At 36.7% G+C, this 13388-nt stretch overlaps 2 protein-coding genes across 4 annotated transcripts in view; one reads left to right on the top strand and one right to left on the bottom strand.

Moving 5' to 3' along the window:
* Positions 1-6562: 6562 nt before the first annotated feature.
* LOC116178599 (NF-kappa-B inhibitor-interacting Ras-like protein) lies at positions 6563-13275 on the top strand. The gene is made up of 3 exons (XM_031498150.1): positions 6563-6724; positions 8781-9047; positions 12954-13275. Exons 1-3 carry the CDS (start codon positions 6626-6628, stop codon positions 13197-13199), a joined length of 612 nt encoding a protein of 203 aa, XP_031354010.1. The 5' UTR covers positions 6563-6625; the 3' UTR covers positions 13200-13275.
* Positions 13196-13388, bottom strand: part of LOC116178595 (phosphoenolpyruvate carboxykinase [GTP]-like) — a 33770-nt gene continuing 33577 nt past the window's right edge. For all 3 annotated transcript variants that reach the window (XM_031498144.1, XM_031498142.1, XM_031498143.1), the window contains one exon: positions 13196-13380. In XM_031498144.1, coding sequence (XP_031354004.1) covers positions 13276-13380 — 105 coding nt within the window. In that variant the 3' untranslated portion in view covers positions 13196-13275. The remainder of the gene's footprint in view (positions 13381-13388) is intronic.

The following is a 13388-nucleotide window of genomic DNA, read 5'->3' on the forward strand; positions in this document are numbered from 1 at the left end:
CAAAAAATGCGTTTTCTGGACTCGGAAGGTTGCTGGACTCCGCTAACGCGTCGTCCAGCAACTATCTTCCTCGTCCCGAAAACTGACATTTTTTGTACTAATGAAACAAATAACTATTTTTGTTGTGTTTCTCATTATCAGGACAAGGTTTGTAAAAATTGTACGGAAAGACGTAAAAACAAGACTTTTCTCTTTCGCCGTTTAAATCGCAATATAACTAATAGATGGCGTCAACCGTTTATACATTCACTGCCCACTGCTGCATTATTTACACGAACTATTTTTTTTCTTTCGTCGTACAAATCGCAATCTTCCATGTCTATTGTCTATCTATCTATACATATATTATTACGCGCATCAACGACTGCATCAAATTAGATAGTCCTTTTTTTGTTGTGCTTGCGTTATCGAAACATGTAGGTAATGCTCTCTTTTCTTAAAAATGAAAGCAAACAAATGCACGCAAAGGATGCAAATGTTACTATATCATTTATGAAAATAATAGTCTTCGACATATTCAATATAAATTCGTACCTACCTACCCTACATCTGCGGCTACTTTAAAAACATTTCCGCAAATTCTATTTATAAAAAGGGCAAGGACGATCCAACATACAATTAAGCCATAAAGGGATTACATTTTCCAAATTTTTAAGAATTAAGTAATTTAAGATTTACTATATAAACTACAGTATGGTGCGGGCTTTCTCTCGCTTGGGGTAAAAGTCGGGGTCGGATAAACGCAGGGACGTCCCGGGGGGGGGGGGCCAGGATTTTTCATTATTTGGCCAACTCTTCGGAAATAATTCACCAATTAATTGGAAAAAATCTATAAACTGTGTCCAAGATAAGGATGTCTATCATGGAGATCGAAACCATAGAAGATACGACGATGGTCAAATTAGAGAAAAGATGCGCAATTAAACCATTATTATCGTGCTTTAGAGAAAACAAAAAAATTCCGATTACTTCCGAAGATATGACAGAAAAACCAAAACTTGCCGATTTTGTGTTTATTTTTTGCTAATTGCTGGTGTTATTTGAACAGATACAACGAGAAAGACAAAAAACACTTTTTCATTGCCACTTTTTGAACTCTACGAGACAGTACCCGCGCACAACTTGCGAGCATACCTATCGGATAAATTCCTAGAAAATGTTAGATTCGTATGCTTGCACGATTAAGACGTTGTGTCCGGGTGCGCCAACCTGTTGAAACCCACAATTTCCAACTTTTGTTTTTATTTGTGTGACGTACATAGTTGGATTCGTAATAAAAAGTGCTAGGTACTAAATACAGTGTGTACTTTTTACACGGGCCATATAAAAAGTATAGTTTGTGATAATTTCTCCGAAACAAAACGTTGTATTAAGAATCTTCCAACAGTGCTCAAAAAGGGGCAATGAGAAAGTATTTTTTGGGGACATGGAAACGGCAGTTCTAGGTTCTAATGTAAACCCGAGTGTCTTCAAATTATCGTCCAAAAAGTTGATATTCGAGTCCAATACTCCACAGAATTCCTTTCGCTTTGAGGTTTCGACTAGAACCAGCAGGATTATATTATGCCAGTAGATACGTCAAATTACCGCAACTTACAACGCCACCTGAACCACTGAATTCATCACTTCTTTCCGAGCAAAGCCCTCTATCGAAGCATTTCTTGCAGAATATTCAACATTATAACTGATGTGTATTCCAAATTACATCATTTTTTGGTGCAAATATAATTCTGGAAAGGGATTTCAATCCAAATTTTGCAGTATTATTTTCCCAACCTGTAACCAAGAATGCGAAAATTACAAACACCCGTGCGAAGCCGGGTCGGGCAGCTAGTTATTTATACAACAAGAGCGCGAAGTTCAATTTCGCGCAATGAGACTGAAGGTATTTTGACGAGGCGAAGCGGAGTCAAAATATCAGTCAAATGCGCGAAATAACTTCGCGCTAGCGTTATATACAATATTTTTTCTACAACTGAACCGATTGTTGATTAAATTTGCTGTTTAAGTTCAACTTTGTCATGTGTGCGAAATACTTTTATTTCATACTGTCCGGTAGATGTTCGATTACACTATCATTTTGAGTCCGGTAGGTGAGTTATTACAGCATCCGAGCCGGTAAGTGTCGCTAAGCAACACTTACCGGACTGTTATTTGTATACATCAAATTTGACATCTTCACATAATTAATTAAAAACCCCAACATAAATTTGGCTGTAATTCTTTATTTCAAACATTAACATTGATTGTAATGAAACAATTTGTATTGCCCTCAACACTACGCCTGGGTTATTACTGAATGTCGAGTTAAGTAGTAATGTTTGATTCCTTCTGCTGTAAAACTTCAATGAAATTTTCGCCGCCTTGTATCAGTTGTATCATACGGGCAATCTTAACTTTTCCTTCTACCGAGCCTTCGATGTATTTTTCTGCCGTCGATGAGCTTTTCCATGCTCCATGACGCTTTTAACACCGAAACCCAGGCAAAAAAATCTCAATTCAAAAACTTACTGCGTCCAAAAAGTATGCCAACATGACTTTTTCCTCTACTTGTTTCCGCCCCATGTTCGTTCCTCAATTGGCAAAACACTTAGTACTCTTTTTCATACCTTGCGCCCGACTTCTTAGGAACCAACTTTTCGGTTGCTTCATGAGATCTCGACAGGATTGTATCGGGAACATTGGAACATCCCACAACGTTTATAACGTCAATTTTTCAGTGAAAAAAATTCAATTGTCAACAAACTACAAACTATAGCAACGGCCGTTGTCACAGAAACAAGGTAATGCGATTTTTACAATATGATGAAATTTTGTAATCTTTGAAATGAAATAATGATACAAAACAGACTTACAGTATGAAATAAAATACGTTACGATATACGTCCTGTAGTACTTGTAACAGTACTCGTTTAAGACATTCTTGACTCGGCTCCTGACGTCGCCTCGTCCATAATGTCTAACTCGTACTGTTACAAGTAACCTACCGGACTTATAACGTAAATAACTATTTTCATTGTTGACGGTTTCGCGCACGTTGTCAAGAGCAACCTTACTTATTAATTAACAGTTTAAAAATCTAGTACTTATCCGTGTTTCGAAATTCGTCAGAAAATGACAGGTTTTTTTTTGACAGTTATAGAAAAAATCAGTTTTTAGACATTTGTCAGGTATATTAAATGTTATCTCTTTAATTATTGTAAAGAAATTTGTTACAGATGTAATGTTGCTAGCAGGGACCCGGACCCAAATCAAATATCGGTTCCGGTTCTGTTTATATTTAAGCGAAAATATTTATGGTTCCGGTCCGGTTTCGGTTCTAAAAAGAAATAACGGTTCGGTTCTGCGCATTTTTTCGGTCCATAACGGTTATTTTCGGTTCTAGTTTTTCAGAAACATTCAAAAAATTCATTATAACTGAAGAAAATGTCATGAATACCAAACCGTGACGTATCGTCAGTGTAGCTAATTTATAACGACAAGGGGAATAAAGGAGAAAGAGGGAAATATGTATTTACACTTGATTTATTACTGAAAAACAAAAAAATTTTATTTTCTAAAACCTCGCCCCTCCTTTTATGTTGTTGTTAAGTAGTGGCTAAATTATCGCCACCGCCATTCATAATGCCTTCAATTTCGATACCGTATTAAATATTTATAATCCACCGATGGCAATCAATCTACAGGACGTGGTTGCCGGCGCGTCCTTCAACTTCCAATAACCTGTTAAGAACCGAAAAAAGTAATACGGGTTGCGGTTCTCAATACGTTTCCATTTCTGAAGCAATAACGGTTTCGGTTCGGTTTTGGTCCAGAAAAAAACACCGGTTTCGGTCCGGTTTTCGGTTCTTTTTCGGTGCGGTCCGGGTCCCTGGTTGCTAGGGGTCTATCAAGCCGACACTGAAACGTTGACTTACCCTATACTTACCGTTGGCAACTCTGGCAAAAAGCTACAAGCAGAACCACCAGAGACATGCAGAGGGGAGATAACGCATGAAACTGCGCGAAGTTACAAAACAAGGGGGCTGCCATTTTGACACCCATTGAAGCGCGAAATTTGAACAGGACTATAAAGGTTTACTGACGCAACCCAGAGACATCTAACGCAATCTTCATACACTACACTCTATTCGGCAGCAGCTCCGTAGGAAGAAACTAATATCTCAATCCAAATGAACAAAAGAAAATGCCAGTGACGTTGACGTTACAAAATAAACACTTAAACCTCGAAAAAAGCTTTCCTAAACACGAACACACGCTAAAATAACACCACTATAAACACAACATGACACAAAGGGTGTAAAAATGGCAGCGCCCATGATGTCGCACCCTTTCTTGGATGCGCACTCGTCGATCACCGATCTCCCCTCTGCATGTCTCTGAGAACCACCTACCTTTCAAGTCGAAACGAGGGACGTTTCGCGGCACTTTTGAATTTGGATGGCAGTCGGCTCGATATGGATGTCACGAATGAACTCCTACGTTGCGTAATCGGTTCTTATACATATTGGGACGTGAGACATAATCGGGAAGGGAATTAAATAAAAGACAGAACTTTTGTGCGTAAGAAATGACGAATAAATAAATATATTACGAACACACAATACCATGCCACGAAAACCTTCTACGGGACAAAACCCCGGCATAGGCCACACAAATACATTAAATAAATCACCTACAGCAATAAAATGCAAAGAAAATACACATAAATAAAACCTCTCAAATTGTATGATAAAAATCAGATAATCAAAATTAAATGCAATTAAACAAGTTCATAAAGTAAAATACACAAGACATCATAAATGCAGTGGAAAACATGATAAATCAATTCACTACAAAAACACATTAAAATACCTGTACGATCAATTGAGCTAACACAATTCGTAAAATAATAAATTGCATGTACATTGGAAACATGTAAATGGTGTGGTTCTACTTCAGCCTTCCGTTAACATAATTTAATTTACCACGAAAAGTACTTGTTAGAATGCCATTAGCCAATAGCAAGTATTCATGTGAAAATCGATTATCGCTCAAGCAGAACATATTTTAAATAGTGGAAATGTTACTGAGAGGGCCCCTACTCGTATTGCTAAGATGTTAAGAACTGCAATCCGCACGAAACAAGTAGGCAACAGATAAGCGAAAGGTCGAACTGTTTAGGTACGGTTTTGGTCAGAAGTAATGTCCCTCGATTATCTCAAGTGTAGCACATAATTAATATACCGGATCTCCTGTGAGATTTGAGCTTCTTTTCAACATGAGGAAAATGCCTAAGATTGAAATGAAATTGAACTAAATCACGGAGAAACTGACACATTGGTACTTTTTCTACAGTTGCAGTTTCTAAGGGAGGACATTACTTCTGACCACGACTGTACCTACTCCACGGAGACAATGGCCCGTATGAATAAAAGTAAGCAAATGCTTATACTTGCAAAATTCAAAGTAAATACTCGTAAGTGCTCCTTCGCACTGGGCGACGTAGCAGCGCTTCTAAGCAGAAGGACAGGACGCAGTGCAGCGCTGCTAAACCATGCTAAACAGACCAGTATGAAGGGGCAGTTACGAGTATTTACTTTGAATTTTGCAAGTATAAGCATTTGCTTACTTTTATTCATACGGGCCATTGACCCACTCGCACACACGCACATCGAAACATCAAATAAAAGAGCCCCCATTCGTATAGCTAACGCACAAGAACTGCAGCGCGCCACGAATCGGAAAGTAACAGATACAGCGAACAATCAAGCGGTATAAGGTACTTCCTAATATAATTCAACGTTAAACTTTAATGAAAATGATATTATTGATTACAAGATTGAGCGTTATTACATGTGACAGTTACGGTAAAAATTCTAATCTTTTTTAAACTATGAAATACGCCGCCTATTATATTTTATCTAACACTAACTTTAACTGACTTCCCTCGCGGAATAGTTACGGGTCAATCGAACAGAGCAACATCGCACTGATGATCAACTCCTCGTGAATACAGAAATATAATAAATACTTAATTAAACAAAATACTGGCATAATCACCTGTACAGTATAAATAACAAACACGATTCATTTAACGGTACTCAAAACAAAGGCAGGGAGTACGCCATGATTCAGTTATCGTAGTTTATGCAAAATCAGCAAAATGTAAATATCAAATTGTAGCAAGAAATTCAATGATTAAATGGCTAGTACAAGAAAGAATAAAATGGTTTCTATCTTTCTCATTCTCCCGGCTCCCCTTCCCCTAGCTTCGTTACGAAAATCCCCTAGTATTCGGCATCTGCGCAAAACGGTTGATTGGTTATGTACAGCGCATATATTTTTGTTTCAGATGTAAAGATGTGTTGCCTAACCCTAAGGGTGGATTATCACATAGATTAAAACATTTCATTTAAACTAAGATTGTCCTTTAATCAATTGCCCTCATTTGGTCTCAGCTCAGCGTTATCTGTCCCCAAATCGTTCAACCAGCCTGGATTTGAGAAGAGACAATTTTATAATCCTTAATCCGGACCTGCGTGGTGTTGATCGTAACTGTTGGTATAGGTAGATTAAAGATTTCTGTATACATTGAGGTTATGACAATTGTTTATTTTGTATTTCATCATTTTTATTTTGAATAATGGGAAAACCGTCAAAAGTGGTAGTATGTGGTATGAAGGGTGTTGGAAAAACGTCAATTTTACAACAAGCTATATATGGACAACTACCAAATACTTCGGTAAATATTAGTATAATTATATCTTAACCAGTTGCTTAAATGGGTTAGTACAATAATTATAGTGAATACAATATGTGGCACACAACTCGATTAATCTCATTGAATCTATAACGTATTGTAAGTAGCTAATGCTTATGTTCACCAGACGAAGCACTACCTAAAGGCGGGAATACTATACTAAGATTTCTCGCACGAGTTGGTGTCTGATACCACTTTTGACGTGTGCATACCACCAAGTCGGACGTACGATGGTATTTACACCTCGACAGTGCTATCAGACAGCAATTCGCGCGACACACCTCGCTTTACCTTACATTCACTAAAGTGGTATACTGTGTGTCCCAGAGAGAACGCACTATAAGGAAACAGAATTAACGAATTTTGTCACGAACGATCCACAAAGCCTTTGATATGTACTTTGAAGTTAGTGTTCAACGTACGTTATTGCGCTTGCATGATGCTAGAAAGAGGATGGAGTAGTACGTTGAACGCTAATTTCAAAGGCATCGTAGATCATTCATGAAAAAATATATTAGCATTTCCTTATGGTGGTCTACCTGGGACACACTGTATGAGTAATACAGGGTGATTCGATAATATTTGTATCAACTTTATGGGCACCGTCCTCATACAAAACAAGTAAACTTTGTATAAACGTGTGTCTGAAAATCCTTTACTTTAGAGTTATTAATGAAACTATGTTCAACACATTAGTTACACTCTGTCAGGTTGAAAGTGTCATCAACTTGGAAACTCATAACAAATGTTCGAAATATCCTCCTCTTCCTACACTTGCACACACTCACCAACTCATTGTTAATCTCAGCTTACCATATCTTGGACTGTCGCACACTTTGAAATACTATGTTGAATGGTTACATTATCTAAATCTGTTTAAACAAACAGGTTCAATAATAACTGTAAAATGTGTTTATAGTCCAGGAGGCAGCGACATTTTTTGTGCACTCATTTCTACATAGCTGATATTCTGTCATTTTATTGTTTTGATAGTACAAGTAAACAAAACAGTAGTCTACCGCGACGGCGGCGTTGCCTAAATTTGCAACAATGTTCTGAACATGTTAATAAATAATATGTACATGCCTCATTTCTATAAGGATGAAACTTTTTACAGTAATTAATTATACCTAAAAATGAAGAATGGTAATAGTCTACCGCCCTGGAAGCGTTGCCACCCACGCAAGATGCATAAAAAATTATTCGATTGAACTTATTTCTACAAAGATGAAATTTTTGTTGGAAAAAGTTGATGTCATAAGAAACCAAAAAAAAATAGTCTACCGATCGCGTGATGTTGCTAAGGTCTCGGTAGACATGCTGGAAGATACGATTTTCCGAGCGTACCTGCTGCACTACTCTGTTAAAAAGTATCTCTAAATTATTATATACACGGGCATAAAATAAAAATATTTGAAAAACGAACAAAGGTTTTTTGAAGATCGTTGCTCCTCATGATAATTTAGCTCTTAGCGGGTTTATAATGACACCAATCGAAAGAAGTTTTTTTTTCTTTATCTAATGATATACGAATTAGTTCATTTTCAGTTGTATTTCTCATTATTAACGATCCTCGAGATTGTTTATCATTTTGTAACGCAACGCTTCCAGGGCGGTAGACTATTACCATTCTTCATTTTTAGGTATAATTAATTACTGTAAAAAGTTTTATCCTTGTAGAAATGAGGCATGTACATATTATTTATTAACATGTTCAGAACATTGTTGCAAATTTAGGCAACACCGCCGACGCGGTAGACTGCCGTTTTGTTTACTTGTACTACAAAAGTTTTAGCTACTAATGGGCTACAGAGCCAGTTGGTTACTCCTGCAGACTCTAAATTGGTCATCTGCGTGCCCCTAAAGTTTGTAGAAGTATTATTAAACCACTCTGTATTTTCTTATTAATCCTGTGATTTTAGTTTCTGGCATAGTTTCACATTTCAGGACGTATTAAAAAACTTTTCTTCAAAGTATGTAAAATTTTTGAGCTATTTATTATCATTTAAAAATGATAAAAATGTGATACTCTTTCCAGGAATTATTTCCAACTATAGAAGACATATATGTGGCAAACATAGAAACCGATCGGGGAACTCGGGAAAAGATTCGTTTTTACGACACGGCTGGAATTGAAAAATCTCAAACCAGTACTGCAAATGGCACAACTAGTCAACAACTGCCTCGACATTACTTGGTTCTTGCTGATGGATACATATTTGTATATGATGTCGAAAATTTAGAATCTTTGGATGTGCTAATTTCACTTAAAAAGGACATTGACAAAAATAAGGACAAAAAAGAGGTAGGACTGACTTATAGGACACTGCGTCCTAGAGAGCTCTTAGCTTTACGATGGTAAATGGGATCAGATACATATGTCCCAAAGTTTTTATACACGTTTTACACGCCTCTAACATGTAAAATGTTATCCCCTATGATCACGTATATCATACAGCAGAAGGGGGGGGGTTCAATTTAAATTCAACCCCCTACGACTAAAGGTTGTTGTACAGGGGAGGTGAAAAACATTTTTAGAAAAAAGAGTGAGGTCATAATTTTTAGGGGAAAACAATTCCTCTTATGTGATCGTTTTGTCCGTCCGTCTGTTCCTTGTGTAACTCCAGCACGAAAAGAGACAGCGATATCAAACCTTCAGCAATCGATTTTTACGAGTTCAAGGATCAGTGCTGTTGAATATGAGTTGGGATTAAAAGTGTTTCTGAATGCAAACTGAATATAAAAAAATTCCCTACTAAAAATGGTATGCGATTCTTTGAAGGCGAGAAACAGACATGCGTACGGCGTCGACGATTTAAACAAACGTGTATAAATTACCACTTTTTGACATAAAATTGACAGTTCCAGGATGGCGACTGTACGTTATTTTAAATTTTTTAATAAAGAGGAGAGTCATCAGTGGCCTGTTAATCCACTTTGACAAAGCGCCATCTGGGTTCGGGTTCATAGTTGAAACTTGGAAGGTGAACTGCGCATAAAAACCTACAGGCTACTAATAAACTAATCTCCGCGACTCCGCTGAATTGGGTATGCCTGTTTGTAAAAAAAAATTTTTTCATACCAAAGAATTGAACCCGGGCCGCCTGGGTGCAAGCCGGCTATCCTTACCACTGGACCATTGTGGCACACATTCAATCATGACTGAACTGAGTTCCTATTCCTAAATAGTTGAGGGGAAGGATCAAAATATGACGTTTCTTTTCGCATGCACATATGAAAATCCTCCAACCATTGATTTTTTCATCCAAGTGCAAATCATATTCAAATATGATTCAAATTTTCCCCTACTGCCATCTAACGGTCACAGTACACGACAACTGAAGGCGTCTGTGGTTCGGAGGGTATTGGGCGGGTACGTCTGCAATATTTTTGTGGTCTGCATCTATTAATTTTAGCTGGTTTACAACGCGTCGACTTCGGCGGCTAGTATGTGCAAATATAAATAGTGTTTGCCTGTGAATAAATATTACAATTTTAAGTGGGTAGATTGGTTGTGGATTACTATAATTCTAAACTGTTTATATTGTAGTCCCACTACGAGTCAGCAATGTTATTTCATGCCACAGCATGCACTTTGTTAACCCACCGAGGGCGAATGTCCAATTTGGGTTCCTGAAGGAAGGTTCCATGTAAACTGTTTAGATCGCCTTCATATTGGACCACTTCCATAACCTAATGTTTTACTTTTCAGAGTTCACACTAAATGAACCGAGAGATTATGGCGAGAACTAGAGGATCAGCTCGAAACGCTCAACACTCTCGAGCTCTGTGACCTGTACATCGAGAAGTGGATGTGGAGAAGAAATAGGCTAGATCAATTAATCGGCCCAAGTGTGCCTATTCCAATTCGGGACGGAAAACAATGGTCGCTGTTTTAGACGAGTGTGAATGCACCTCCGTAATGGGGTTCTTGGGATCCTCCTACAATCCCCTTTTTGTACATTACAGGCAAACAGCAACACAAACCTTCACTTTTTTTTTCTCAAATAATAAATATGTAAGAAATGTTCTTTTTAAATAATTTTTTTCGCCGTCAAATCCTCTTAAGTATTTGTTTCGTATGTTTTTACCTCCTCCTCTGCCGCCGTCATACATCTATCCTTATAGTAGGGGAGCCCACGGTGCTAAATGGGGATTTACTCGAGCGTATTATGTACATTACATATAACTTATTTAAGATTAGAATATAAAAACCAGGAAAACCAATATATTCCGAAAACTATCAGATACAGGTATAGGACATTATTATCAAAAGTCGAAGGTTTTTGGAGGAGCTAAAAGATGATTTTTTAATATGAAGTTTTGTAACTTTGGATCTAGAAAAAAAATCACCCTGTAAGCTATTTTTTTAATGTTTTATAGTAGATGTATTTTTTTGACTTTTACGTTAAGTAAGGATAAAAGATATAAAACCTGGAATCAAAGTTTAAGTAACAATTTTGACAATATACTGACAAGCTTGCAAATGTCCAATTTTTCTTAAAAATCGAATTATCTTTCAAACTACTAGCATTTCTGATATTAACCATATATTAAAAAAGACGTACAATTACACGTAGAATTCAAAAATGCATTCACATACAGGGGGTTCTATTAAAAAAATGTACCATTTGGGCGTACCCTGTTAAATTCCAAATATTTTTAAAATAAGGTGAATATTCAACCATATCATAATACAAAAGCCCCATTCTTTCGAAAAATCTTATCTTCAAGGCATTAAGTTACTCCGTGCAATCGTTGCCTCACCCTGTACATACATCCCTCCACCGGTGGGGAACGCGTCTACACTTTTTTAATAATGCACAAAAAAAATAGGCAGAAAATCGGCAGATTATGTTATTTCTGTTATTCTTGAATGATTTCCTTCGAGATAAAAAAAAATCCAACGAAAATCAAGGTAACGTTTTTTTTGCAAGTTTGTGACCTTCGTACTCCCTCACGTCAGCTTGTCTCTTCTCACTTATGACTTGCTTTATGTGACCTTTTGGTATGTCACAATAAGGCTCTGGAAGAGATTACAAACTATATAGAATCTGTACTGCGGACTTGTGTGACATCCTACGACCTACATCCACGATCATCATTAGTCTGGCGAAATGTAGAAATGCTAAATAATAATATATAAAAAAATTCTGCATCACCCGGGAATCGAACCCAGGCCGGCGATTTTCTACAAATCGTATTCTTGACATTTGGCATCGTTGTTGACCATAAGAGCCTGTACTTTAAAGTTGGGGGGCAACGAATTATAGGCGATTAATACATTCCATCAATATTCGACCAATCAGCTTGGTGATTGTTTCAAATTCTAACCAATCAGATGATTTTTAGTGATTAAGAAGCTTTTTATCAGCGACAAAAATGCGTGTAGGAATGCGTAAAATATATCAAATTTTGTTGCTTCTGACTGACATAAGATAAAATCGCTCCAGCTAAAGCTGTGGCGATTTACCAAACTTTGAATCTCTAGTTTTTTTACGTTGCAACAAAACTTTCGTGTAACAATAAAATTATCCAATTAAAAATCAAGCTCTTGTGTATTTACCCCTCATTAATAATTAATTGACGTAGGTTGAAAGTCTCATCGGACTACTTCGGACAGACTCGTGTTATCCTGAAACTCGCATACGCAGGCGTCGCCCTTGACCATATTTGAGTTGCATGAGCATGACGTTTGGTGGGGGCTTAGTCCTTAACACATTTCCGCTCCCGAATGATTTTTAACAGTGCCACAAAGCAAACATTTACTGTAAATTATCATATCTGCGGTAAAAATTAATTAAAGTGGTCGTGTATTGAAGATTTTTGATACAGAAATTAATTTTCTTCTACAGTGTTCATTCCAAAAATGTGATGAATATCAACATAACTCGACTGTAAATTATTTTTCCGAGTTGATCATTGCAATTCTGGGAAAAAATGTTTCATATTTGATAAGTTAACGGGCTTGGTAGTCCTCATAATTAGAAAGTCTGCAATAAATCCGACATTGCATTCTATACATGAAACAATATGGCATTCTTATTTTTCGTAGGTAACTACTCAAATATAATTATTATCAGTCAACAAGTCTAATGCGCCCATGCAAATGTGATGCTTTTTGAAGTCACAGCATTGCATGAACATTTTTAATTGAAAATTACTATTTTTCTTTTGTTTTTCAATCATAATCTTCATTTTTTTTACACAGGTTACTGCAATCGTAATTGGCAACAAGAGTACTAATGGAAGTAATCCAGAGAGTGAGAGTACACTGAACAAGGCGATCGCTTGGTGTAGCAAAGAAAAAATTCGTCATTTCAATGGCAGTGCAAAACAACGTATCACTTTATTTGAACCGTTCACTTATTTAAGTAGTAAATTAAATCCCCCACCTAGTAAAAGTACATTTCCTCAATTGTCAATGGGTCGAAAAACATCTACGAGAGACAATTAAAAAGTATTATAAATATATTTATTTAGTCAATAAGTTAAACATAAGATACATAATAAAACTATAATAATATACACAATTAGAGAGAATTGACACGATGTTTAAGTTGTTGAAGTTGTGTTTCAATAACTGGAGGTAAGTCCATTCCTACTTGTTCCTTAAAATATTTTTCTATCGCTTCCACCTGTAAAA

This window comes from Photinus pyralis, unplaced genomic scaffold (assembly GCF_008802855.1).
Source record: "Photinus pyralis isolate 1611_PpyrPB1 unplaced genomic scaffold, Ppyr1.3 Ppyr1.4_LG8, whole genome shotgun sequence".
In the NCBI taxonomy this organism is placed as follows: domain Eukaryota; kingdom Metazoa; phylum Arthropoda; class Insecta; order Coleoptera; family Lampyridae; genus Photinus; species Photinus pyralis.

Excerpts from the sequence above, each read along its gene's own strand:
- LOC116178599 (XM_031498150.1), top strand. The coding sequence starts at position 6,626 with ATGGGAAAACCGTCAAAAGTGGTAGTATGTGGTATGAAGGGTGTTGGA. Across the intron at positions 6,725-8,780 it reads GACAACTACCAAATACTTCG|GAATTATTTCCAACTATAGA; the intron begins GTAAATATTAGT and ends TACTCTTTCCAG. Across the intron at positions 9,048-12,953 it reads AAAATAAGGACAAAAAAGAG|GTTACTGCAATCGTAATTGG; the intron begins GTAGGACTGACT and ends TTTTTTACACAG.